This window comes from Lepidochelys olivacea (assembly GCF_965140295.1).
Source record: "Lepidochelys olivacea isolate rLepOli2 genome assembly, chromosome: 19".
Taxonomy (NCBI): Eukaryota; Metazoa; Chordata; order Testudines; family Cheloniidae; genus Lepidochelys; species Lepidochelys olivacea.
In genome coordinates, this window is record NC_140429.1 from 2,887,902 (window position 1) to 2,915,704 (window position 27,803).

A 27,803-nucleotide genomic window follows, 5' to 3' on the forward strand; every position below is an offset into this window, starting at 1 on the left:
CCTGATTTGCAGAGCCCTGTGACTGTGCCCCAGCCCGGTTCAGTCACGTCTGGGCTGCAAACACTGCAGGGCGAGGCTGAGCTCCTGGGCCTAGCCTAAATTAGGACATCTCTGGGACCTGGCTCCAAGACAGCAGCCCTCTGCTCCTGCTGGGGAAGACTCCAAACCGCCCCCTGGAAACCCCCCCCCCCACGCCTAGGACTGAATTCAGGGGTTTCTACCCAGCTGGAGGAGGGGCCGTGCCCCCCCCCACAAACTCCCTCCTCCCGAGAAGGGGTCTGAGCGCCCCCCTCGCCAGGCCAGAGCCCCCACCAAGATCACCCCTCTCCCCGCAGCCGTGTGGCCCCCCAGCACAGAAAGCCCCTGGACAGGCAGGTTTGGGCGGCGGGGAGCGGGGCCCAGCCCCAGCGTGGCGCAGAGACCGGAAGGCCGCCCCCGGTTCTTCACACTCCGTTAGCTCTGCAGCCCGACTGGGGGTCCCCGTCCGGCCCCGCTAGCCTGGGCGCGGGACTGTACCCAAGGCCAGCCGCCGTTTGCCCAGTACCCTCCCAGCCACCCCTCCAGCAGAGGCGCTGGGCGAGATGCTCCAGCCCAGCCCGAGTCCCTGGGCCCGGCGCTGGGGAGGAATCCAGGAGTTCAGAGCCGATGATCTCATGGCTCCTGGAGCTCAGGGAGGCGGCAGGCTGGGGGACCCCCCCCCCCCGGCGGGGAACTCCCCCATCTCCAGCCTGGCGCCCAGGCACCGCCACGAGCTTCCCCTGCGAGCGGGACCGGGACCGGGACCGGGACCAGCCCTAGCCCCGGGCCGCGGCCGCTGGCAGGGGAGGCCGGGCAGCAGGGCCGGGAGCGGCCCCTCCCCAGCCCCCCCTGTGGGGCTCGGGCTCTGGGGGGTGGGGGGGCAGAGCCCCTGGCACGTCCCGACAGCAGGGGGCGGGGGGGGGGCATTTAACCGCAGAGCCCCACGCTGGAGAGGGGCGGGCGGGCGGCAGGAGAGGCCGGGGCGCGCCGCTCCCTGGCGAGGGGCGCACAATGGAGCGGGGGGGGCCCCTGGCGCTTCGCGGAGACCGGCCCCGACTTGATGCTGCTTTTTCGCCTGCCGGGCTGCAAACCCCCCCCCCCCCGGGGAGGAGGCTGGAGACCAACCATTGGGGGGAGGGGCACACAGTATCTCATGACCCCCCCAGTGCTGCCCAAAGGGCCCCACGCAGCTCTTTACCTTGGGCTCGGTGCCGCATCGCCTCGGCCTCCCGCGCCGCCGGCCGCCTCTCCATGCCGTGCCGGGGAGGGCGCTGCTCGCTCTGTTGTGGTCCCCCCCCCCCGCCCCGGTGTTTTAAACCCAGCCACACAGCAGCGGGATCGGCGACGAGTCAGTCACTCCTCTGCCCCTTTTCCGCCTGGCTCCGCCGCAGGCTCATCCCGCCCCGGATCCAACCCAGCCCCTTCCAGGGGGAGGGGGGGCGGTATCAGCTCCGGCTCATTCCCGGGCCCCCCGCGGAAACACCACGCGCCGCCCCGGGGTGCAGGACCCCGCCGCCGGCAGGGAAATGGACGCGGGGCCCCGGGGCTCTCCAGCCCTGGCCCGGGGGGTGCAGCCCGGCTGGGAGCTGGGGGGGGGGCTGCAGGACTGGGCCCGAGACGCCCCCAGGCAAAGGACCCCGCGCCCCCCGCCAGCAGCTGATGGGGCAGCAGCGAGCCCCGGCGCTATTGTACCGCCGCCAGCCCGGTCCCTGCCCGGACTCCGGGGGAGGCCCCTACCATGCCTGCCCACCCAGCCGGGAGGGGGGTCTCTGCCTCGCCCCGGGAGAGGCCGGGGGACCGGGGGACGCCTGCTCTGGGACGCGGGGTGGCCAGGAATCCTCTGCCCTGCGCCGAGGGCCGGCGCGCCCCGGCCTGCGCGCTGGGTGCCCGGCGGGGGAGAGCCGAGGGGCCCGGGCAGCTCAGGCTTCCCCCTGCCTCTTGGTCGTGTCCAGCAGCGCGCTGAGACTATCTAGGGAAAGTTGGATTCTTTGGCGAGCCGCGGCTGGTGACTCACTTAGGAAAGAAAGAAGGGGCAGGAGCAGCCGGGCGCCAGCTGGGAGCGGGGAGGGGGGCTCCAGTCCCGGGGGTACCCGGCCGGGGGATGCTGGGAGCGGGGAGAGGGGCTCCAGTCCCGGGGGTACCCGGCCGGGGGATGCTGGGAGCGGGGAGGGGGGCTCCAGTCCCGGGGGTACCCGGCCGGGGGATGCTGGGAGCGGGGAGGGGGGCTCCCGTCCCGGGGGTACCCGGCCGGGGGATGCTGGGAGCGGGGAGGGGGGCTCCCGTCCCGGGGGTACCCGGCCGGGGGATGCTGGGAGCGGGGAGGGGGGCTCCAGTCCCGGGGGTACCCGGCCGGGGGATGCTGGGAGCGGGGAGGGGGGCTCCAGTCCCGGGGGTACCCGGCCGGGGGATGCTGGGAGCGGGAAGGGGGGCTCCAGTCCCGGGGGTACCCGGCCGGGGGATGCTGGGAGCGGGGAGGGGGGCTCCCGTCCCGGGGGTACCCGGCCGGGGGATGCTGGGAGCGGGGAGGGGGGCTCCCGTCCCGGGGGTACCCGGCTGGGGGATGCTGGGAGCAGGGGGCTCCAGTCCTGGGGGTACCCGGTCCAGGGATCCTGGGAGCAGGGGGGTCCCTCAGTCCTGGGGCTAATGCTGGGGTGAAGTAGTTTGCCTGCCTAGTCTGTGCATTCCCCTCCATGCCTGCCCTGGCTGTCTTTACTCCCCGCCTGCTGCCGGCTGTCCCACTGTCCCTGTCACCAGCTGCAGCAGGGCTCCGGGGCTCATGACACACAGCACCTGCCAGGCCAGTTTGTTGCATTGGCTGGAGTTTGAATCATCCTGCAGAGACACTGGTTTCCCGACCAGGAGTCACCATCCCCATTTTAATCCTTGCCTCTCGCTTGCGAAATCCTCTCCCCTCCCTGCTCCCCTTTCCCCAGCCTGCAGGCGGCTCTGCTACCAGCCACTCACTGAGAGTCCTATTCTGACAGCACTGACCTCCCCCTGCTTTTCCCTTCTATGAGGGGAAGGGAGATGGGACCTTTCCTTCCCACCTCAATGTGCTCGTACACTGATGCAGCGCCTTCCCTCCCCCAGGAGCCCAGGGTGCTCCGCAGCCACCCACTGTTCTAAACTCAGCCCTTTTGTCTGGCAAAATCCTTTGGCCTGAGAAGGGTGATGGGGATCAGGGCCTGTATCTTTCACCCACCACTGCAATGCAGCCACCTTTGAGGCAGTCCCCAGTGGCTAGCCGCAGGGAGCTCAGGTTTGTGTCTCCCCAAAGGCTCCCCTGCCTGTGCAGCACACCCTGGTGTTGGGTCTTGCTACCAGCTGAACCTGCTTCTTGCTGGGGCCACCAGGGGCTTATGCATGGCGAGTTGTGGTGCTGTCACAAAGGCCCAGAGAAGAGGGGTCAAGGTAGGTGCGACATGCTGCTGAGGTGACCAGGCTGGTCAGTGAGGGGAGCAGGGAGTAAACCCACAACCCGACTGCACCAATAATCATCCTGTCCACCCCAAAGGGGGAAGGCTCCAGGTAGCAACTGGATGCTGGACGTTTGTCCATGCTAGGTGTCCTGCTTCCAACCACAACCTAGTCACAATTGTGGCTTCCCACACTGAGTGGAGGCCACAAAGCTCTAAGAGGGGCCGATGGACACAGCTGGCTCAGGGGATCATCACAGGAGGTAAGGAGCCAACATCACTGACCCAAGTACACACCGGGTCAGCAGCAGCCTGAAGTTGTTACCATGTGATGGCTGTTTGGCGGGGGACCCTGCATGCAATGAGCTTCATGGGTCTCAGTCCCCTTACTAGTGGGACAGGACTAAAACCTCCCCCACAATGTCACCCACCCCCCTTGTTGGGGCTGGTGGTTGGGTCCTGAAGACGTGCAGGGCCTAAACGAGAGCTTGTGCTCAGCTCTTTTAATTAGTTTGCAGCTAACACGAGGCTGCATGCTAGTCTAGCTGCTCCCGGACACATTTCTGGTCATGGTTATTAACTCAAGTTAAAACAGGAGCAGAGTCTCTCCTGCAGCTCTGCCTGGGCCTGCACCGGAGAGGAGAGGGTTCAATCCAGCACGAGCACCTCTCAAACAGGTAGAGGGAGCATCGCCAGGCTCTCCAGCTGGCCCCCTCACACCCAGTCTAGCACTTGCTGGGCAAGTGCTTTGGAGCCCAGAGTCTCCTTCCAGTTCAATGGCTCTGCTCTATCGTGCCCTGCCATGCCACCAGTACAGGATGTGGGGGTGGGGTGGAGCAGGGTCATTGAGGGAGGTGGGACTTTAATGAAGCATCTCCTGCATGTCATTTGCTGCAGCCCAGGGGTCAGATACTTGTTGGGTGTAAATCACTGACATTAAGGGGGTGACAGATTTGCACCAGCTGAGGCTCCGGCTCAGTAAGCCTGACTCAGTGGGCACCATCCTGCACACCCTGTCTCACACAGCTTGTCTCTGACTCAGGCAGGGCTGTTTGCACCAGGAAGGGATGCTCACGTGAACAGAGGTTTTGCTGGCCCCACGCACACTGCTGTGGGTGGACACTCCCAATGGCGCTGTATAACAGTTGGCTAGAGAAGAAGCCACCTCCGCTACATTCTGCCGGCAGAACCTCATTACCCTCACTGGAATCCAGCCAGGAATGTGCAGAATAAAGTGAAAGATTAAAAAAAACAAACCCACCTACTAGCCCCTTAAATCTGTATTTTGAAGCCGCCAGTGGCTCAGTGGGATTAGCCTATTGATTGTGTTGCAGGGGTAGGGCGGTGCTCAATAGGCCGCTTGCCTGGGCCGGGGAATCGTTAGATTCAATACATTGTTCCGCTAAACTGCCTGTGGCTCTTTGAGGTTAGATTATCAACTGGCAGCATTGTGGGGGGATTAGCAGCATCTCGCTGGGGACTGCAAATTCCGGTGTTATTTGCATGTTTAAGGAAGGGCTCTGGTGTATGTGCGGGCAGGAATCCGGCAGCAGGGAGGAGCTGGGAGAAGATGCGGAAAGCAGCCCACGGGGGCCTGGTTGGGCAAGGCGGATGGTGTGACCGGCATGGGGATGCAGGGACATGGCCTGTTGCTGCTTGGGGTGGGGCGGTCAGTGCTCAGTAGCTGGCGGCTGCACCTGTTTGTGTGACAGGCCCTGCTCTGTGGTTCAGGGCTTCGCTACCCGAAGGGGTCTGCAAACACAGAGGCCTCAACCACCATTATCACATGCTCACCGCCGTGGTCAGAAGCTGCAATGGGGAATAGACTGGAGGGAACAGTCCCTTCCGGGAGAGGGAGCTGATGGGGCTTCCTGGTCTCTAGCCTCTGGGATCAGCCCATTGCCCAGCAAAGTGCATCCTTCCTTTAGCCAACTAGCTGCCCATCAGCTAGGAGTAATAAGGAACTTTGCCTCTAATTCAATCTTCTGTCCTCACCCTGCCATCACCCAGAAGAGTGGGGCCTTTAAATGCACCCCATAGCAGAGCACTGTCTGGATCTAAATCACATTCTTTCTATCACTAGCTCTCAGAGCCAGGCTGGCTGTTTCAACCCACCGCCAGACGGGTTTCCCAAACCCTCCCCTCTCTGGGAATGCCAGGAGTGACTCAGGGGCCAGGGAGCCTGGTGGCCCCAATGAGCTGGCTCACCTGGGGCCAGTTTGGCAAGAGCAGGAAGTGGAGGGCCGCGCCCGGAGTGCTGGGAATGGAACACCTGGCAGCCGCCCGTTCAGAGGATCGGCCCCCCAGATCCCAGTGGGTGGCACTCCATCTTGGCTCCATGTAGACCAGAGCATGCTGAGATCCAGCCCTCTTTGCCATGTCAAGGAGGGAGAGGAGGCCACGAAGTTGAGCACCAGGAGAAGGTGGCATAAAGTGCTTCCTGATGCAGCAGAGCCTGACCCACGGGCGCAGCCAGCCCACGCGGCAGGACAGGCTGGCGCGGGACAGAGCCCATCCAGCCTGTGCTCACCAGGAGTCCTTCCTGGGCTCAGCTCCTTGATACATTGGCGCTGGCAAGGCTGGTCTCGCCCATCAGGGCGATAAAGACACTGGCTCTGAGGAGTAGCTTGAAGAGGGAGAGTGGCAGGGAGGCAGCAGTGGGTCGTGGGGAGGATTCCTAGGCTGAGCTCCTAGCCCAGGGCCAGCTCCGCTCTGCCTGAGCCCAGCACTTGGCATCCCCCGTTCCCAGCCCTGGGACTTTTCGCCCAGCTCAGCACAGTGCCAAGGTTTCCCCGAACCCCGTCTGGCCTCGCTCTCCTGGCTGACTCTGTCCCGGGGAATGCTGTACGACGGAAGGAGAGCGAAGGGAGCCATGCGACCTGACCCTGGAGAGGGGCAGCTGTGTGCCAGGAGTGTGCGGAGCTCAGGCACAGAGCCTGGGGGGAGCTGGGCAGCTCCCAGCCAGCCTGTGCCCCCCGCAGAGCCCCTGGGACAGCAGGAGACAGATGCTAAGGGGCTCACACAGGCCCCTGCTGGTGGGTTGGGGGGGTGCTCCCAGCATCAGGAGCAGGACAAACAACGGGACAGGACCCTCCCTCACCACGTGCTGGCATCATGCTCAGAATAAACCTGCAGACACGCGGAGCGGGAGGGGGAAATCGGCCCCAAATATCCAGGGGGCAATTGCCCAGCGGCCCTGCTACCAACCGGTCCCCTACCCACCAGTCAAAGCTCCAATGCCCTGCTGGCTGGGGCACGTAGGGGCACGGCAGACTCGGGAGGGCAAACAGCAGCCACTCGGGATGGGGACTCTGCTTTCCAATGCCCAGTGGTGGCTCACAGGGTCAGAGAAGCTCCAGGCCGAGCAGGGCAGGATTGTTCCCTGCGCCCAGCCTGGCTCAAAAGGAGGAACCACCCCCCCACATACCAAGAAAGGCTGGATAGCTACCGCTTTTGCCCAGCCAGCCCTGGCTTCAGCCGCTGACTCTGCCTGACTGAGTGGCCCAGCGAGCCACTGTGTTGTCACTCCCCTGCCGGGGGTCTCCGGCAGCCCCACGCCCTTTCATTGCCATGACAAATGCCATCAGACAAGGGACCCCCAGCAGAGCCCAGACAGGGCTGCTCAGCAGAGACCCCGTGGGCGGCCACGGACAAGGCAGCCAGGCAGCTCTCAAAGGCATTTTTGCTTGGTGAGGCAATGGCACCTGTGAAGGGGTCATTCAGGGACACAATGGGAGCAAGGAGACCCCTCCCTGCACCTCCAGAGTAACCCCCCAACTGCCCCTGCGATGGGGCTTTGCGTTCCCCCAGCCGCAATCAGAGGGACAGGGATCGGGTGGTGCTCTGGGATTCTCCAGCAGCCCTCAGCCTGGGGGTTGCCAGCCTTGGGGCAGGGGTCTTTCCTTCCCCCTTCTCTGCTGCCAGGCTGACTTGGATACACTGAGCTTCTGGGCCAGTGGGGGTTGCTGGGAGGAATGGGGGGGGAGGGGGATTCGACGCGCGATGGCTCAGCTCTCACATGGGGTCTACTAGGAATCAAAGCAGATAGTGGGGGAGGATGTAAAGCAGCTGCTCCCTGCTAGGAATGGGCTCAGCTCCCGCCTCAGGGGCAGGCTCCTTGCTGGATGCAGGCTCAGCCACGCCTAGGGCTGTCGCTGCCCCCATCAGAGTGGGGCAGGAGACCTGGCATCTCACAGTGCTGCTCACACCCGCTCTGCGTCCCCGGGCCCCGAGGACAGGATCATCTGCCTGACCTATTGCTGACCCAGGGCCTCACTCTTCCACTCCCTCCTCCCCCAGGCCTGGTCCATCTCTCTCTGGATTCAGGGCCCCAGCCAGCCCCACTTCCCTTAGCATCCCCATAATGCACTCCCCCCACCCAGAGACTCCTTCTGTATGCCAGGGGATAAGGAGCCTGGGCAACGGCGGAGTGTGTTATGGAAGGGTCATGGGGGTGCTTCCCTGTCATGGCTCCAGCTGAGCACCCCCTCTTAGCCACTCACCGGCCTGCTAGGAGAGGAGCCAGACTCTGGATCCTGGGTGTTTTAAGCTTCTGCAGTCTGAACAGAGTCCAAGCACTGTTCCTACGAGAGGGCCTCTGGGCACACTCCTGGGGTGCAGATCTTCTGTCCAGCACCCCGTCCTGAGAGCTGTGGCCATGCAGTCCACTGCCGGGCCCCTGGAGCCAGGGCTCGTCCCTCAGACTCCTCCCAGAGCTGATACACACCCTCTATACCAGAGCCCCACCCAGGAGCCTGCTGCACGGCCTCTCCAGCTGGGCATGTGGTAGGCATCAATGCCTCACACGCACTTTGCACCAGACTCTGAACCACCGCTGCTCTTTAATTAGTAGTACCAGAAATACACAGAGCTATGCAAACATCATAAACCCTACCTGGATTTCCCTGCCTCAGTTTCCTCCCCACTCCAGAGCATTCTTTGGGCTGGGGTCAGGATCCTCTGGCCAGTCAAGGTCCTCCTGCTGCAATGCGTGGCTTGGGTTGCGAAACAAGGAGCCTTCTCCTGCCAGCTCGCCTCCTCTGACCTTGGCTAGCCTGCGCCCATCCTCTCTCCTGCCCCACGCTTCCTGGGGGGCTGTTAGTCTGCCCCGACTGCCTTCCTCAGCCTGCCAACTCCGGCCTTCTCAGGGAGAGGGAGCTTCCTTCCTCCTAGGTCCTCTCTCTTCAGTTGAGCACCCCAGCTCCTTATCAGCTTAGCTCCCCCTCCTCAGGCCAGGAGGCCAGGTGTGGGGCATGACTAATTGGAGTTCTTTTCCTTGCCCAGCAGGTAATGGGGGTTAAGCCCCATCACTTCCTTTTATAACCTTTCAGTCCCTTGGTCCAGTGACTCCTGGATCCAAGTCGACAGGTGGTCACCAGACCCTCCCAGGAGGCTTCCTTGCCCAGTGCCTTCTCCCCTGGCAGACCAGTTCCCCTGGATGGGAGCCAGTCTCCTGCCTGGCATGTGTGTTTTAGAACAGAGGAGCATCCCACATTAACGACCCTCTACCCGTCCCCTTGGAATTTCAGTCCAACATGGAGGTAACAACAAAGGCAGCTAGCTCCCTCCCCCTTCCCAGTGGTCTTGGCAGCGCAGGGTGAGTTGTGAATCTCACAGAGAATTCATACACGCAGGTACCCCCCCCCCCACCCGTCGTCACCTTTCCCTTTCCCCAGAGACAATGTGAGGCCAGCCGGGTCCCCTTCCCTGTGCATGAGGCAGCCTGGGGTCCTTTGCCTTGGCAGTCCGTGTGTGATCTGCCACCGAACCGGCACTCCTGACTTCCTCGCCAGACAGTATTTCAGAACCCACTAAATCCTCCCCACAACAGTGGCTGTCCCTGTTATTTCTGGCCCTGTTCCTGGCCGGGTGGTGATGTGACACAAAGAACCACATTCCCCAAGCTGCCCTTCTCCTTCACCGCTCTCTGCCCCACTGGCCTGTGGGTCTCTGGAGCATCAGTCCCCAGAGAAGTGGGATTCTGGTTACTCTAGGAACCGTCATTCTGAAAACGCCCAAGTGGAAAACTACAGTGTAGCAAGAGCGAAGAGGAGCAAGTACACAGAGCCCTCCACGGCCCAGGACGGTCAATACGCTTGTATAATAACCTCAGTGTGTATTGACCGCTCCTCGGCAGATTGAGTCACTGGTTTTTTGCTTGTTCCTGTGGATACTGGAAGCAACCAGCCTCCCAATCCTTATGGAAAAATCTATGAGTTAATTATGATTGTGTCTGCACGTGCTAAGCTGGCCTGATAGAGAGCCCCTAGCCCTCAAGGCAGAGACAGCGTGTTCCTCATTCTCCTCTGCTCCGCCGGCAGAGCTCAATCACAAGGCAGCTTGACCTTGAGACCTGGGAGGTGGTTGCCTCTGGGCGGGGGGCGGGGGTATGTGCAGGGGTTATAGGCAAAGTCCCCCCTGCGTTTCCCAGTGGGATCTGACTGGGAAGATGGGGATATGATCCCAGAGGCAGCTTTGCAGGTGGATCGCTGCTCCCGCTCCGGGCCCCTGGAATGCTGCAGTCTGCTGGAGATGCGGTGGGTGCACAGGTGCTCAGCACCCATTGTTAATTAGTGGTTGCTAGGTGCCCCGTGCCTCCAGGTGCCAGCCAGCCAGTGAGAGCGTGCGCTGATGGGGTGACCCGTGGGTCTCTGCTGTGAATTGGCCCAGTGCCGTGCCAGCAAGGCCCCTGCAGGAGCACTGCAAGGGCCGAGCTCTGCCACGGGACAGGCACCGAATTGGGATGGATTCGGGGAACAGATCAGACACAAGGTGGCTCGAGCTGCCAGCCCAGGCTGCGGGTACTCATGTCGCTGAGTTGTGGCTTTGGGCTGAGCCTGGCGGTCCTTGCTCACGCAATCCGTGTGTGCCAGCAGGATCAGGGGACGCACTCAGGGAGAGCCTCTGCGGTTGGTGCTTTATTCATATGGAGCTTTGCTCTCTCCTGGTCGCCTCCTGCGGACACACTCCTGAGACCCCGGAGCTGGCCATGCCAGAGCCTGGGACACAGCTCAGGTCCCTAAAGGGGGCTGGAGGGAGCGCAGGGGCAAAGGGCCTCTTCCCCTCCCTAGCCCTCAGCAATCAGGGGGAGTGGCTCCCAGCCTCGCCACAGATGCCCCAGGGACAACCCCACTGCCCCCACACACAGGAGTCTGCCTCTATGGCTGCGCTGTCTCATCAGAAGCGTTGAAGCAAAGTCTCGAGCCGCCTGATGAACTGGGCGCATTGGCTGGTCCCTGGCCTTGCGCTCTAAGCCAAAGACAAACAGGGAGGAGGTCAGGGCAAATAGCAGGCGGTGCTGAGATCATCGAGCAAAGTACTCGCTAGGGCTCTCCCGCTTTGGCCTGCCAGTGCCTAGGGGCTGTTGGTCCCTCTCCTCTTGCAGCCAGCACCCAGCTGAGCCCCTAACATGCAAACAGCTCCATCCCGGAGCCACCCAGAGCCGCTGACAAATATCTAGTTCTGTCCTGGCTTTATGGCACAGCAAAGCTACCTCTTCTTGAAACTGGGGGCTCCTTGCTCACAGTCTCAGGCTTGCTGGTTCGCTACCCAGGGCACAGTACCTCTCCCCCATACACAGAGTTCTGTCCTCTTAGATTCCAATTCCCCCACGGCCTGTGGTTCCCTCCTTCCAGCTCATGGTACGTTACTGCAACCGGAGGCTGTGATTTCAGTTGAACACGTGCTGAGCACAGACCTGAGGAGTGCAGCCCATCATCACAGCTATCACTGTCCCTTTCATCCCTGAGCTGGAGGATAGATAGATAGATAGATAGATAGATAGATAGATAGATAGATAGATAGATAGATAGAGTGGATGGGGATGGATAGATAGATAGAGGGGGTGTATGGGGATAGATAGATAGAGGGGGTGGATAGGGATGGATAGATAGATGGGGGGGTGTATGGGGATGGATAGATGGTGTGGGGGGATAGATAGACAGGGGGGTGGATGGGGATAGATAGATGGTGTGGAGGGATAGATAGATAGACAGGGGGGTGTATGGGGATAGATAGATAGATGGGGGGTGTATGGGGATGGATAGATGGTGTGGGGGGATAGATAGACAGGGGGTGGATGGGGATGGATAGATAGCTAGAGGGGTGGATGGGGATGGATAGATAGATAGAGGGATGTATGGGGATGGATAGATGGTGTGGGGGATAGATAGATAGACAGGGGGGTGGATGGGGATGGATAGATAGAGGGATGGATGGGGATGGATAGATGGTGTGGGGGGATAGATAGATAGACAGGGGGGTGGATGGGGATAGATAGATGGTGTGGGGGGATAGATAGATAGACAGGCGGGTGGATGGGGATGGATAGATGGTGTGGGGGATAGATAGATAGACAGGGGGGTGGATGGGGATAGATAGATGGTGTGGGGGGATAGATAGATAGACAGGCGGGTGGATGGGGATGGATAGATGGTGTGGGGGATAGATAGATAGACAGGGGGTGGATGGGGATGGATAGCTAGAGGGGTGGATGGGGATGGATAGATGGTGTGGGGGGATAGATAGACAGGCGGGTGGATGGGGATGGATAGCTAGAGGGGTGGATGGGGATAGATAGATAGATAGAGGGATGTATGGGGATGGATAGATGGTGTGGAGGGATAGATAGACAGGGGGGTGGATGGGGATGGATAGATAGATGGGGGGGTGGATGGGGATAGATAGATAGATAGAGGGATGTATGGGGATGGATAGATGGTGTGGAGGGATAGATAGATAGACAGGGGGGTGGATGGGGATGGATAGATAGATGGGGGGGTGTATGGGGATGGATAGATGGTGTGGGGGGATAGATAGATAGACAGGGGGGTGGATGGGGATGGATAGATAGATGGGGGGGTGTATGGGGATGGATAGATGGTGTGGGGGGATAGATAGATAGACAGGCGGGTGGATGGGGATGGATAGCTAGAGGGGTGGATGGGGATAGATAACAGTGACTGGGTGGCTGCTGCTGTGGGTTCTGCTCTGCCGTAGCCTCAGTCAGGGCCGTGGCGAGCACCCAGTTGCAGCGGTGGGTGGCTGCGAGGCCGAGTCACTCCTGGCGTGTGACTTTCACCGTGAGTGTGGGGGACAAAGGGACCAGCTGACGGGCTGGCCGCTCCTACCCCACCCCGGCGTGGCCACACAACCAACTCTGTAGCCTCTCGGTGTGATCTCATCATGGCCTGTGCGGGAAGCCAGGGTGCCAGCCTTCCTGGGCAAAGCTTACAGCAACGACATTAGCTCCGCCAGCTTCTCCCTCAGCTCTCGGAGCTGGGCGCTCTCCCCCATCCAGCGGGCGGGCGAGCCGGCCCAGTGCCCAGCGGCCCTGCCCTGAGAAGGGCACCTGCTCCCTCTGGGCCATTGCCAGCTGAATGTTCCCCAGTGCTCCAGGGCTTCTCCAGGGCTGGGGGAGGGGATCATGTCTGTCAGGGCCTGGAGTTGGGCTGGAGGGATCCCAGAGCAGGCCCTGGCTACTCCTTGGCCCCGATCCAGCCTGGCGTGCTCCCTACTCCTTGTCACCAGACCTCGCAATCGTTGCTGGCCTCCAGCCTGACACCCCTTGTCCACCGCCCGGGGGAGCAGCTCCCTGCACAGCAGGGACAGTGCATCTCTTGGGATCTGCGGCAGGGCCGGTGCCCTCAGTCTCGGTGACTCTGCCCTGCCTTTGCCCACCTGGGGTCCATGGCTCAGCATCTCTGCCCAGCGCGAATTCCCAGCACATTCAGCTCAGGCAGGGTACCCAGAGCTGGTGTCACTGGCCCAGTGCGGGGGAGGGGGGTTTGGTGATACCCGAGTATTGCCCTGCAGCTGGCATGGCAGGAGCCTGGCTCAGAACTCTGCTTCGCCCTGTGGCTCTGCCTGCTTCTCGGGCCCACGGTGCCCGTCAAGCTCCCAGGGCCCCCTTGTCCCTGGAAGGCTGGGAAAGGGCCCCAGCAGGTAGGCAGCTTGTGCGACTCCCCAGAGCCAAAGGCAGCAGCTGGAAATGCCAGGGTTTATTTTCAGTTTGCTGGCGGAACAGATGCTGGCGGGAGTGACACACAGACACACAAATTCACCCAGAGACAGACCCTCCCAAACACTTGTGCACCCACGTGCATACACGTTCATGCACCCACATTTGTGGGTGCATCCACACACCCAGTGCTAGTCACACAAACAGCTGGTCACAGCCGCACACACACCCCATTTCCTGTCGCTCTGGAGGAGGGGCAGCTCTGTTGCCGGCTGCACTCAGATGCCCTGGCAGCGCGGTTGGCTGACTGGTTTCTCTGGGGCGAGAGCAGGTTTGGGCTGCAGGGCCAGACTGACCCAGTCCTCAACCCACACTCCCCCATGCCCCTCCTGCAACACCCCTGAGCCCTCTGTCCAAGCGTCACTCCCTGCCCCAACCAGCTGGGCAGCATTTGCCGTGTGCCATTAAGCAACTTCCATGGCACACCCCAGAGGCAGCTGCACTTCTGTGGGGGAGATGAAGGATCCCTCGGCAGCCTTCGACAGCGCCCAGAGAGAGCTGGGCAGCACCCTGGGCTGCTCAGATGGAAAGTGCCATAGAAGGGCCGGCTCCATCCCAGGAGCAGCATCTACCTCCACCATGTGGCCCCCAGTGCCGCTGATCCCTGCGTGGCACTGTACAGCCCTGTGGAGACCCGGCCCCAGGAGTCTGGGGACAGCTGGGCAAGGAGCCCCGTCCTCACCCCAGCCCTGAGCCGTAAGAAAAGTCACAGGGGCTAAGAGATCAGCCACATGCCTGCACGCACTGGGGTCTGTAGCCCTCACCCTTGGGAATGTCCCTGTGGCAGGGGGCAGAGGCCAGTGTTGTGTGAGATGGGGCAGGCCTGACCTGTCCCCACATGCAGCCTCCAACAGAGGGGATGGGGGCATCCATGGAGCTGGCCACTGCCTGGTCCCAGCTGCTCCTGCCAGGAAGGGCGCTGCACCGCCTGGGATGCAGAGCACAGAGCTGCGACCCTCTTGGTGCCACCCTGGCATTGTCCCGCCAGCCCTGCCAGCAGCATTGGCTCTGGGCACAGAGCCCACCCCGGGCAGGCCCAACCCTTTGGCAAGGGCTGCGCCGGGTCCCCTTCATTGCCCTGCTGCGTGGAAGGCAGAGCTGGGTCCATGCTCGCTTGAGCCCCGCAAGCAGAGATAGGGAGGGCCCTGCTCCATCCTTCCCCTGCAGACAGGACTGAGGCTGGTGCGAGCCAGGTTCTGACTCCCTGTGGCTCAGCCCAGACCCTGCTCACAGCTGCTGCCGCTCAGACGCTGCCTCAGTAAGGTGCAGAGCTGCAGAGGGAGCAGCCGCGGAGGCAGCGGGGCTGGGGAATGCCCACACCGGGTGCCAGAGCTATGAATTGTCCCCCCCATGCCAGGGGCCAAACTGCTGCCCCATGGCATGCCCCAAATGGTCTCCCCTGACCCAGTGCCCAGCTTCAGAACTGCCTACGCCCAGCATGGCCCCCCCCCCCCCGCTATCACAGAGAAATCAAAGGAGGGCGGGGCTAGGGAGGGCCGTGTGTGCACGGCGTGTGCCTGGGTGCACGTGTGTATCGCAGGAATGGGCGTGCCACTCTTGGTGACCACATAGCCAGCCCCATCCATCCCTGCCGGGCCCTGAGCCCCTGGGGGCAGCCCTACCCTGGTGTGGCACTCCCAGCCCCCATGCCCCCTGGCTCTGGGGAGGTGCACGTGGCCCGTGACTGAGTTCCGGCCTGGCCCCTTTCCCCTTCCTGCTGGGGCTTGCTGACCTCAGGCAGCTGCGGGACTCCCCATCCCTTCCTGCCCATTGTGTGTGAGTGTGTGTGGGGGGGGCAAGCTGCCAGGTGGAAGGGGGGGAGCCAGCGGGGTTTGTCATCCCCCTCCCCCCACACATCCACCCCCCCTGCCCTCTGCCCCCACATCCTCCATCCTCCCCCTGCACTGTCCACCTCCCCCCAGCACAGTCCCCGTGTCCATCCCTCTCCTACATGTCCCCTACCGCCGGACTGAGCCTAATAACTCATTTCACACAGGGCGCTGAGGCCAGCTCTTGGTTCCCCTGCCCTGGGCTGGCCTGCAGGGCTCACCCAGGCAGGAACAGCTCCTTGCCCAGTCCCTGAGCCAGCCAGCCCCTGTGCTGGTGGGACCCAGTAGCCTGCCAGCGCCCCTCTATGCAGCCAGACAGGCGGAGGCTGCCCAGGGGAACTACTCCTGCCCCACCCACCCCTAGCACAGCATGGCACGGGCACAACGGCGCAGACGGCCCTGTTTAACCCTGTTGGACCAGGGGCAATTGCCATCTGGAAACCAAGCTGCCCCTGGCAGACGTACGGGTCCCAGAGCGGGATGGGGCTCAGCAGAAAAAGCCCTGGCTGCTGGGAGGGGCCCGGGGGAGGCAGCAGGAGCCGGCTTGGCCCCGGCAGCCTGCTGGAGGGGAGGGGATGTGGGCTGGGATCATCCCCTCCTGTGCCAGGCTGGGCAGGAGGGAGCTGGGCTCCAGGTCCCTCCTGACAAGTGGCACTGCGGCAGCAGGGCCCTGGCTGACCCATAGCCGTTGGGCCAGGAGGTGGCAGGGCTGCGCGCTCGGCCAAGCTCCTGCCCCAGGGCAGTGCCCACCGCAGGGTCACTCGCTGGGCACATCGGTGAGTCACTCTCTGTGCCCGGGCTGCCCTGTCCGTGGGGGAGTCTGGGGGTCACTGGTGCTGCAACAGAGCTCGGCGATCCGGGCAGAGCCCACGGGGATGGGTGCTGGAGACAGACCGGCCCAGACGGAGCAATGCCTCTGGCAGGTGCCAGCCCAGGGCTGGCTTCTCGCCCTGCTCAGCCCCGAGTTCAAAGCCCCTCCCTGCACTTGGCCAGAGCCTGGCTGGGCTGTAAGGAAGGGGGGCGCCACCTAGTGGAGACAGGGCTGCACGACAGCTGGGAGGAGGGTGCCTGGTGGCAGGGCGGTTCGGCGTGCCCCACCCCAGTGCCAGGAGCTTTGTGCTGCTCCCATGGCCTGGGCACAGTGGGGAAGACGCGGCCCCCTTGGGGGTGCTGTCTGGGGGAGGGTTCCTGTCTGAAAAGCAAGGAGGGCTGCTCCTGGGCACCCCTCTGGTCTGGGGGGAGGCTCCCACAAAGCAGGGGTTCGACCAGCACCCAGGTGCCCCCCTCCTTGTGCTCAGTTCTCGCCGCAATTTGGCCACATGGCCCATGCAATCCTGCCACGACCCCCTCCAACCCTTGCCCCGGCTCCAGCGCCCCCTGCTGGCCTGCAGTGCATGGCTGCGGGTGGGGAACAGCGCTGCCAGGCCCTGGCACGGGCAGGCGGAGAAAGATGGGGGAGCCCAGTCCCTCAGCACCCCCATTTCCAGCTGCAGCTTCCATAGGGGTCAACGCTGGGCAAAGTTTATTGTGCATCAAGTGAATGAGCTCCCATTGTCCCCAGTACAGCCAGCCAAGTGCTGGCCCAGCCCCCCCAGTATGGCCAGCCAGCTGCCGGTGCAGCCCCCCTAGTACAGCCAGCCAGGTGCCAAGCCGGCCCTCCCAACCCTGATACAGACAGCCATGTGCCCCTACTTCCTGGTACAGCCAGCCGGGTGCTAGGCCAGATCCCAATCCCAATGCATACGGCCACATGCTAGCCCCCTGCAGATCCCAGTACATGGAGCAGCTGGAGCCCTGGTGCAGCAGTTGCCATTCCAGTCCCTGTCCCTAGCAGCGGCTCAGGGGTCGGGAGGTGCCAGTCACAGCGAACTCCGCCCGCAGGACCTCAGAGCTGGCACGTGTCTCCTGGCCCGGCTGCTGTCCGCCCACAAAGAGCGTGAAGGCGCCCGGCTCCAGCAGCCACTGCTCGGCCCAGACGGCGCGCTGCACGTAGGTCACCAGGAACAGCAGCTTCGCCACCCGCCCTGCGGCAATGGGCACCCGGCGGAATCCGACCAGCTGCCAGCGGGGCACCGGCACGGAGGGCTGCGCCCAACGCAGGTACAGCTGCACCACCTGCAGGGAGGGGAGAGGCGGGCTGGGAACAGCAACGGGGAGCCAAGCACCCAGGGCAAGGCCAGCAGGGACACGAGTCCTGCCAGGTGCTGCTTTTGCACGGGCAGCGTCCCCGCTCAGAGACAACCTGAGACACTGGCTGAGGCAGAACCACGGCTCTGCCTCACCCCAAAGCCACAGGAGTCAGCAGGATGCCACCCCCTGATGCCCCCGGCCCCACAGGGGAGGAGCCACCAGCATCCCCCAAGCCATGCCCTGCCTCACAGGCCCCTCCCTCTACACCCCCTTTGCCCACCCCCCACTGATCCGGGGCAGGGAGAGCTCTCACCTCTTCGCCATCCCTCTGCCCAGTGTTCTCCACCACCACAGAGACACTGAGGTTGGCGCAGAGGGGCAGTGCCGTGGGGCTCAAGACCAGGTCCCGGTAGAGGAAAGTGGTGTAGGACAGTCCATAGCCGAAGGGGTAGAGCGGGGCCTCTGGCCCATAGTACCGGTATGTGCGCCCCTCCATGGTGTAATTCTCCATGGCTGGCACCTGCAGAGAATTACAAGGGATGGAAGACAGCAGCCACAGACCACGGTGCCATGAAGGCCTGGGAGGGGGCAGGATGGGGCCACGGTGCCATGCTGGCCCTGGGAATAGGTGGGGGTCCAGGGCCCCACCGGCTATGGGCACATGGAGGGATGGGCACAGGCTGCAGGGCCATGCCAGCCCTGGGAGGGGGAGGCAGGGCTCACAGCCCTGTCCTGTGGGGCTGGGCCCAGAGCAGCCGGTCCCAAGGGAGGTGCCGTGGGGCTGGGAGAAAGGTCATGTGTTTCCTGGATTGAGCGTCACCACACCAGGTCAGCTGGCATCCCCCACTGGGCACCCAGCAGATTTCCGAGCCCCCCAGCACCGGGTGCCCTTGGTCCTTACCTGGTCCATGCCAGCTGGCCAGGTGGCTGGGAGCCTGCCCGCCGGGCTGGCCCCCTCCTCCCCCAGCAGCACCTTGCGGATGGCGATGCCAGCGGCCTGTGCTGGGAAGAAGCAGGCCAGGATGGCGCCCACTCCGTGGTGGGCCTGGGCCCAGCCCACGTCCAGCGGCCCCGCGTTGAACAGCAGCAGGATGACGGGGCGCCCGGCAGCTGGAAGGGACAGGCCAGGTCAGTCCAGAGACCCGCCCCTTGGCATGGCAGCTTGGGGGACTGCAACACACCGGGGCCCAACACTAGGTCAGGGAGGCCCGTGGGGCAGAGGCGGGCCCGTGGGGCAGCGCATGCTGGGGTCTCATCCCTAGACCAGGCCGACTGAGGTCTGCAATGCTCCGAATACCCCAACTGTCTGTCCCGCTGGGCTCTTCCGTGGGAGCCCATCACTGTGGTCTCTGGGTTGGGCACGCGGGGCACTGAGCTCAGTCCCGCCAGGGTGACCCACGTGCAGGGCAATGGGGAGATGGGCTCCCCCCGAGGGTGGGCTCACACACAGCCTGCCCCCGTCAGCTCCTCACGGGTGCCCAGATTCCCCTCCCCGGCAGGCCCCAGGGTGCGAGTGCGCCCTAAACCACCTCACCCCAGGCCACGGCGTCCTGCAGCAGCTCCCGCTGGTGCCCGGGCAGGGACAGGTCCCGTCGGTCGTTCGCCTCTGTCTCCAGGTCAGTCCCTGAGCAGGGGGAGCCCAGTGTCAGTCAGTTGTGACGCCCCTGCCCTGGGCTGCCAGCGGCTGGGTCGCGCCCTCCGTGCAGACCATGTGCCGCATCTCCACCCCACCACCCGGCGGGGACATGACGTGGGGGGAGCCGAGGGCGCCAGGAGGCCGGCAGGGCTCCCGGCGGAGCGAGGAATTGTGGGAGTTGCCATGCTGAGGAGAAGCCCTTCGGCAGCCCGCCGGGGGGCCTGGGTCCTACGGGCTCTGGGCACTCGCGGGCTGCCTTGGTGGGAGGCCCGTCACACAACCGGCAGGCCTGAGCCCCGAGTCCACAGGCCCAGCACTGCCCCCGCGCCTGGCTCTGGGGAGGGGTGGGGGGGCAGGAAGGCAAATGCCAGCGCAGCTGAGACTAGAGGGGGTCTGAGCCCACCCCCTCACGCCCGGACTGGGGCCACCACCCACCGCCTGGGGACCCTGCTGCCCCCCACCTGCCCTCTTGCCCCCCGTACCTGTGCCCAAGCACACCACAACGACGTCGGCTGCCCGGACCGCTCCCTCCACCTCGCCCGGCGAGTACCGCTGGCATTTGGGCTCGCTGCAGCCTGCGGCGAAGGTGATGTTGGCCGGCAGGGTCTCCAGGCCCCTCCTGCACCGGGATGGGACCAGCCTGCCATCAGCTAAGTCACGGATACAGGGGCCGTGGCACTCGGGCACCCCCTCCAGACGGAGAACCCGCCTCCCCGGCAGGGCCGAGTGGAACCAATGGGCAATTCTGCACCAGGTGTCGGGCAGGGTTGGGGGAGTACCACTGATGCCCCTTTGCCCTGGGAGCTGCCCGGCTCGGACCAGGAACTGAGTGGTGCCATGAGCCCAGCCCGCGGAGCAGAGAAATGCCACAACACCCTCCCCACCCAGCTGACGGCTGGAGCAAGGAGGGGGGGGCTGCTCTTGCCCTACCTGGGGGTGTAGATGTACTGGGGGTCCGGGATGGGCGCGTAGTCCCCAAACAGCACCCTGGGGTTGTCGGCAAAGGGACCAACCACCTGCAGTGGAGGGGAAACAGCCGAGGGTGGGACAGGAGCCGCCCGCTCCACCCTGCCAGCCCCAGGGCCCAGGCACTGCACAGAAGCCGGGGGGGCCACGGGAGGAGGCATTCGGAAGCAATGGAATGAGCCGGGTGGGTCAAGCGCTGGCCTAATGCAGCCCCTGGCAGCTTTGAGCCTCACTATGGGGGAAGGCCTGCTGTGCTGCCCCCCCCCCCGGCCACTCCCTCCCGTGCAGCGCCTGCCGTCCCTGGGCCCCATCCAACAGCACCCCCCCCAAGCTCACCTGGGCAGTGCCCCCCCTCACTGTGCAGCATCCGTCCAGGCCCCACTGAGCAACACCTGCCGCCCCGTCCCCTCATGCAGCGCCCACCGTCCCCCATCGAGCAGCGCCCACCCCAGGCCCCCCTGTGCAGTGCCCTACCCCCCACCGTGCAGTGTCCACCCGGGCCCCCCCATGCCTCGCTCCCTCTTGCTTTCATCAGCCAGGCCCCAGTGCCCACCGGGACCTGCCGTTTGCACAGACCACCCTTTGGTACTGGAGGGTGGGGAGATGCAGCTTGCTCCGGGGGGGGGTTGGCTGTGGGGCCCCTGGCAGGCTGTCAACATGGCAGGGTGCCCCTGGTGTCACGCAGTCCCCAGCTGTGACGATGTGACTCAGCAGAGAGGGGGGAGTGTTGACCTGGGAATGTGCCCTGGGGATGGGAGACCTGAGAACCTGTCACCTGAGCCAGGAGGGGGAGGGGGAGGTGACACCTCTGCCCAGGAATGTGAAGAGAGGCTGCAGCAGGGAACCTGCTGGGTGAGTTTAGTTTCAGTTTGGGGCTGGGGAGAGGAACACAGGGAACCCCAGGGCTGGGGTCTAAGCTCCCTGCTCCCCCAGAAGGACGTGATTGAGTGGTCCTGGTTGTACCCACAAGCTCTGTTTTTGGACTGTGTTCCTGTTGTCCAATAAACCTTCTGTTTTACTGGCTGGCTGAGAGTCTCAGTGGATCCCAGGAAGAGGGGTGCAGGGCCTGGACTCCCCCACACTCCGTGACACCAGCTGAGGTGTCCGGTGTGGGGCAGGGAGCCCCAGCGCGGCCACGGTTCTCTGGGGCAGGTCTGGGGCAGGGCACGCAGTGACTGAGGATGCCAGGGGCTGCGTGCTCTGCTGGGCGGTCACCACCTCCGGGGCACGCGAGCCAGGAAGTCCCAGGCGCGGCGGCCCCAGTAGATTCCCCCGCCCCGAGCGGGACACTCACCGCGATGCGCTGGCCGGCCAGGGCCTGGGCGCTGAGGGGCAGCGTCCCCCTCTTGTTCTTCAGCAGCACAAAGCTCTTGATGGCAGCCTCCACGGCGAGGGTCCTGTGGGCGGGGCTCTGCACGGCGCTCAGGTCGAGGGTGCTGTAGGGGTTCATGGCAGGGGGGTCGAACTCCCCCAGCCGCAGCCGTGTGTGGAAGAGTGGCCGGACCCGGGCCCTCACCGTCTGCAAAGGGCAGCGAGAGCCCATTACACCAGCTAGGGGGCAGCCAGAGCTCAGATCTGCGGGGGGGGGGGCCACTGCAGCCCCACATCCCAGTCCCATCCGCTCAGGGGGTGGCTCAAGCTCAGATTTGGGGGAGACAGGCTCTCACCCCACATCCACTCTCCCACCAGTGCCAGGCACACCTGGCGCCCTCCCAGCCCCAAGCAGGATGAGCCAGCCCAAGTAAGCCCAGGCCCGGGGCCCCTAGTGCTGAGCTTGCCTGCCCCATGCCCTGCTCTGGTATTGCCACCCCACAAGGCCATTCCCATCCACCCATCCGCGCTGCCCCCAGAAGTTTTCACCTCCAGCGTGATGTTGCCCTTGGCCACAGCCTCGCTGACGCTCATGAAGACATTCTCCGTCAGGCTGAAGGACAGCTCCAGGTTGCAGCCAGCGTTCACCGAGGCTGCAGCACGGCGGAGAGATGGGAAACAGCGCATTACTGCTGGGCTCAGCCTCTGCCCCCTCCCCCCGAGGACCCCCAACCCAACCGAGTAGCCTCTGCACCTGCCAGTCTGGGGGCAATGAGCTCAGCTCTTGAACTGCGGCTCCAGCATCCTTGTTAACTAGGCCTCACGGAAGAGGAGCAGCAGGGTTTATACAGAGGGGAAACTGAGGCACGTGCGTGTGTGTGACTTGCCCAGGGTCTCATAGCAGGTCAGTGGCAGAGCTGGGAATAGAACCCAGGAGTCCTGACCATCAAAGCAGTGCCCAACCTTCTCCCCACACCCCCCCGACACCCCATCACTGACAGTGCCCCTGCCCTCCGATGCCAGCTCTGCTCTAGTAGTATCAGCAGGAGCTGGGCCCTGCCCTGCTCCCAGCCCAGGCGGCTCTCGGCCAAGTGGGGCCAGGCTCCTGGGCCGTGGGCTCCGTGCGCCCACGCTCACCGATGGCCGTCTCCAGGAAGCTGTGTGTGTAGCGATGGGCCAGCATGATCAACTCCACAGCCCCTTCGTCGCTCACCACGTAGCCTTGGAAGCCCCACTCTGCCCGCAGGATGTCTGTCAGAAGCTTCTTGTTGGCGCAGGCGGGCACGCCGTTGATCCTGCCGGGTTGGGTCTGGCGGTTATTGCAATGCCGAATGCAGCCACCTCTGGGGAGGGGCATGGCAGCTGTTTAACAGTGCCTGGCAGTTTGGGACAGGAAGTGAAGGAGAACACTGCACTCGGTTGGAATTATAGGGGGATTTACTTCAGCAGAATGTAACTGCCCACCTGGGAACCCCAGGCCACAGGGCTCCTGCCGGAAGTGCCATGAGATCACTAGCAATGACTGATGGAGAGGACCGAGGTTTGACTTCTCTTCTAGAGGACAGCGCCTCCGAGCAGCGTGCAGGGGCATTGGCTCAACAGAGATGTGGGTGGAATAGCGCCCCTTCCTGAGCCACCTGGGGACTCCACCCAAGTCCCAAACAGAGCCAACCCCGTTCAGCTGGAAAACTGTACAGCTGCTGTGGGGTTGGGCCTGCTGACCTGCACCCCCAGGGCAGAGCGGGGTGTGTGTGAGAAGAGCCCTCGTCTGCCCCGGGATAAGCTGATGATGAGCACAGGCAAGGAGCGGCCTGCAGCACAGAGACCCCTGCCCCGTGCCCCATCTCAGTGCCTGTTCGGCCGCGGGCCCGCCTCGCCCGGTACCTGTTGTAGCTACACATGATGCTGTAGGAGCCAGCGCGCACACAGGCCTGGAACTGGGGCAGGAAGGTCATTCTCCAGTCCCGCTCTTGCACCTGCGGGACGCAGAGCGCTCGGGTCAGTGCCGTGAGCCTGGCGCAGACCCCACCCCCACCCCGTGGCCCCCACCATCAGCCCTGGCGGAGCTCACCGGGACCCAGGATTCTCTGGCAGAGAGCACAGAGAGACCACAGAATTGTACAGGGATGCCCTAGGCCAGTTATATGCACCCAAGGGTGGCACGTGAGGTCTCTCCCACTGGTCATAAATGTGCGTATGGGTCATATTTCAGGCGTCCCGTATCTACACTGAAAGGTATGTTCTGAAGATAAGGCAGACAACTGGGAGGTGACACTCCTCAACCAGGTTCCTTGCAGACAGGGGGTGACAGAGGCTCATCTATCAGACTGGTCAGATATGCATCATAGGTCTTACAATGGATGCCTATGTGCCCACCAAGCCAGGCACCAGGCATAAGATTGTGAAATCTCCATGAGGAAAAACAACCAGCCAGGCGTGGGAGCTGCTTATGACTAAGGTCAAAGGATTAATCTGGTATATCAGGTACTGCAAGGAAACACACAGTAACTTTCACCGAGCAGGCAAGCTGACAGCCTGACTGGTCTCCTGAACGAAGATCAGAGCCAAGCCTGGAAGTACAGCGAGTGAGCACTGCTCTATCAGACAGAAAGGTAGCTGGTTCAACAAGCCTGGGTTCTTCACGCCTTCAGAGCTTCCCGGGCCAGAAGGGAGCACTGCAATCGAGTCTGGCCCCTGTACTGCACGACAGAGACCTGCCACACAATAGTTCCCGGAGCAGATCTTCAGACAAACCTCCCATGTGGATGTGAAACTGACGAGGGACGGAGACTGCCCCACACCCCAGGCGTGCTCTAGCGTGTGTGTGACGAGTTTATTTGACATGGGACCACTTGTTTCCATCACTCAACTTGCTCACTCCAATCTCTGGGCTTTGTTAAATAAACGTTCTCTTGTTTTCACTGCCAAGAGCTCTCAGCGCTGGGTGTTAAGGGGGGCGGTGAGCAGAGGTGGAACTGGCCTGCTCCTTTGGGGGCTGCAAACCTGTGAATATTGTGCGTGTCCAGGGGCTGGAGTGGGCCTATTGCTGGCCTGTAATGAGACAGCGGGGCCTGTGGGGCAGCGTTTGTGGGCGGTGGAGCTGACCCCCCAGCAGACACGGACCAGACTCTCGTGCAAAGGGCAGGTGGGAGCGAAGTCCCTCACGGCTCCGAGTATCGCCAGGGAGCGTCACACCCACCTTGGCATCAAAGCTGAGTCTGGAGACGGGCACGTTCTCAGGCCCCCCGTGCACACTGAAGTGCTTGCAGCCGGCGCTGGCCTTGACGTAACGGGGGTGGTCACCCTGCAGCCCCTGCACGAATGCCACAGCCAGCTCTGCGCTCAGGAACGGGTCTTCGCCGTACGTCTCCTGAGGACAGACAGACACACGGGTTGCTGCTGCTCCCGCCGCTGTCGGGGCGCTGGCTGTGGGGATAGGACCCCTGCTCTCCCGGGCCCCATCACTCATTGCTCTGCGACAGCTGCCAATTCCCCACCTGCCCTTCCAAAGAGTCCTGGAGCTGCCGCAGCCTGGGGACTTTGGGAAATGAGACCGGGGGGGGGGAGGAGCAGGGCTCAGTCCAGTCCCTCGTGGGCCCACGTCTCGGACACATTAGTGCAAGGGGAGCTAAGGGCAGCCTCAAAACAGAGGCCAAGGGGCCCTAAGCCACAGGGGGAGAAAGGGAGCGTGCAGGGTCTGCCAGAGGGGCCCCAGCACATCCGGATTCAGGCAGGGAGAAAGTGCAAGGTGTGTTGGGAGGGGATTCCAGGGCACACACTGCTTTGTCAGTGCCCTTCAGTCCCACCTGCAGCCCCCAGCTAGCCCAGCCCTGGGCTCCCCCTCCCTATGGCTCTGCTGGTGCCCCTCAGTCCCACCAGCCGCCCCCCGCTAGCCCAGCCCTTGGCTCCCCCTCCCTAGGGCTCTGCTGGTGCCCCTCAGTCCCACCAGCCACCCCTGGGCTCCCTGTCCCGACAGCTCTGCCGGTGCCCCTCAGTCCCACCCACAGCCCCCCACTAGCCCAGCCCTGGGCTCCCCCTGCCCCACCCCACTCCCGGTCCGGCTGTTACCTGGTTCCTGCCCCATAGCGGATGTCTCATGATGTTCAGCACCGGGCTGAAGCAGCTGAGGCCCGTGTGGTCGCCGTAGCTGCCCGTGGACATGAAGAAGTTGTGCTTGGCTCTCACTTCCGTGGCAGTGGCGTTGGCCACGCGGTGGACGAGCTCGGGGCTGTGGGGGAGCGGGGAGCAGCTGAAGCATCGCGGGATGAGCCAGGGCTGTGCCCAGAGATGGCACAGGTCCCCTCAGTGCCACAGCAGCTGCCCCTGCACTAGGCCCCAGCACGGCCCGGGGGGACACCCGGACATGACAGCATGAAGGCCCCCGGTTCAGGCCCCCCCGGCTCCAGACTGTACCTGAAGGAGGCCGCCAAGCCCAGCGCTTGGGGGAAGGCCGTGGCCCAGCCAGGGGCTTCCCCATCCCCCCTCAGGCACTCGGTGTTCCAGTTGTAGGGCTTGATCCCCAGCCGCTCAATGGGGGGTGCTGGCCCGTTGTACTTAGCGCCACCTCTCGCCATCTGTGGGGCAGACACCAGAGGTGAAGGGGGGCACTGAGGGACATATGAGGCCGGGCACTCTGCCAAGGGGCTGCCCTCATTCGCCCGGCCTGGCCCTGCAGAGAGGTGGGGCAGCTGACGCACGCGGCTCTTCCATGCCAGATCTCACTCTCCGTCCCAGCAGGAGACCTGGACAGGGCTGGGGAGGCCCCATCTGGAGGGATCTGTGGGATGGGAGATTCCAGGGGCACCCAGCTTGACCGCCCCTCCCTCCGATTCAGAAACCCCACCCCACTGGTCTCACTCCCAGCTTCCTCCCCTCGGATGGAGGGTCTTTATAGGGTGCCATGCCAGACCCAGACTCCCACAGTGAGATGCCAAGGCCCCAAGGATGCTGCCCCCGCCTCACTCCCCCCTCCCCCCATGGGGAGGACAGGGGCTGTCACTGCCCCGCAGAGGGGATGCAGCTGTCAGTGGGGTTGCTGTGCTGGCTGCAGAGACCCTCTCCGTACCTGCAGCACCAGCTCCCGCAGGGTGAGCCGCCCGATGAGGTCGTCCAGCCGCTGCTCCCAGGGCAGGGTGGGGTCCCGGAATGGGTAGTCCTGGGCCAGGCCCAGCCCTGCCCAGAGCAGCAGGGCCGCAGCACCGGGCCAGCACATGGCGCTCAGCATCCAGCACAGGGCACCGGCTGAGGAGAGAACACACCCATCGATAGCACCGGACAGCACCAGCCCAGGGGCCCTGGCAGAGCCGGGGCGAGGGCTGGACTCGCAGCTGGTCCCGGCGAGGCTGAGCGCCTCCGGACCAAGTTCCCCACTCGGAGAGATCCCCATAAACCCTGCAGCCACAGGCCACGGTCGGGGGCTTCCGACAGGCTGCGCTCTCCATGTCGTTTACCAGCCCCGCAGGCAGAGAATTACTGGTCACGATCCGCGCGGCATGTGCCCGCCTGGGGAGCGCCCCAGGTCGGTGCTGCGAGAACAACCCCAGATCCATGGCACCAGAGGTGCATCAGCTGCCGGCCATGCCGCAACCGGAGCCCCCCGGCCCCGGCAATTAACCACACTTGGCAGGAACGGGGGACCCCCCCCAGCCAGGGACCGGGGGACCCCTGCTAGGAGCAGCCCCTGGGACCTGGAAAGGGGGCGACTGGGGAAGGCCCGGCAGCCCCGATCCTGCCCCCCCGTGCGCGTCTGGCCCCCCGCAGCAGCCCGTCCCTGCACGGGGGGCCGGCGAACCGCCCCTCGCCCCGGGCGCACGGGGCCAGAGCCGGGCGCTCCGCGCTCCGGGCCCCGCCAGCGGCCCCCGCGTGCGCCCGGCTCTCGCCGCCCCGCGGGGTCAGTCACCGGCCGCGCGGGGCTCGCTGCGGGCGGCGATGGCGGCTGCGGAGCGAGGATCCCCAGCGTGCCCGGAAGCCCGGAGGAGGGAGGCGGTGCCGGGGAGGAGCGTGACGCGGAGGGGAGAGCCGGGGCGGCCCCGCACCGGGGGGACGAGCCCGGCGGTGGCCCCGCGATGCTGGTGCCTTCCCTGCGCCAGGCTGGGCCCCAGCGCCTTTCAGCCAGGCCAGGACTCGGGCTGGCTCGGGAGCCAGGAAGGGGCTTCTGTGACCCCCTGGCAGAGCCCAGCCCTGTCCCCAGCTCTTCGGGATCAGGCCCCAGGGCTGTGCCCTGGGTGAGCAGCCCCGGGGCCTGGCCGCTGTTCCCTCTGAGCACGCACACAGATCCTAAACCCCGCGCACACAAGCGTGTGCACAGAAGCACAAAAATTTGCACAGAAGAATCTTTTTGGGCACACGGCCTGTCAAAAATCAGAGGGAACCTTGGGCCTGACCCCCTGCTTTGGATTCAGAGCTGAGCCAGGCTGGGTCCAGCTGCTGCCATAGGCACCCTGTGGCACAGACCTTGCTGAGCGGGCCTGTGTCAGCGC

The 27,803-nt window shown here is 64.0% G+C and overlaps 2 protein-coding genes across 5 annotated transcripts in view; both read right to left on the reverse strand.

The window, feature by feature from the left end:
- MAP7D1 (MAP7 domain containing 1) overlaps positions 1-1,964 on the reverse strand; it is a 41,570-nt gene extending 39,606 nt beyond the window's left edge. For 2 of the 4 annotated variants that reach the window (XM_084652141.1, XM_084652139.1), the window contains exon 1: positions 1,217-1,733. In XM_084652141.1, coding sequence (XP_084508267.1) covers positions 1,217-1,271 — 55 coding nt within the window. In that variant the 5' untranslated portion in view covers positions 1,272-1,733. Of the gene's footprint in view, positions 1-1,216; positions 1,735-1,755 lie in introns of those variants that run through there. The other 2 variants (XM_084652142.1, XM_084652140.1) reach the window with 2 other exon arrangements.
- A 14,816-nt stretch (positions 1,965-16,780) lies between these two features.
- Positions 16,781-27,327, reverse strand: LOC311533201 (uncharacterized protein). Its single transcript, XM_084652412.1, has 15 exons — positions 27,224-27,327; positions 26,390-26,565; positions 25,738-25,898; positions 25,393-25,552; positions 24,524-24,694; positions 23,209-23,300; positions 22,462-22,619; positions 21,874-21,977; positions 21,308-21,532; positions 19,978-20,063; positions 19,530-19,666; positions 18,946-19,035; positions 18,313-18,521; positions 17,725-17,931; positions 16,781-17,396 (listed from the first exon to the last, which is right to left on the reverse strand). Exons 2-15 carry the CDS (start codon positions 26,546-26,548, stop codon positions 17,109-17,111), a joined length of 2,247 nt encoding a protein of 748 aa, XP_084508538.1. The 5' UTR covers positions 26,549-26,565; positions 27,224-27,327; the 3' UTR covers positions 16,781-17,108.
- Positions 27,328-27,803: the final 476 nt, after the last annotated feature.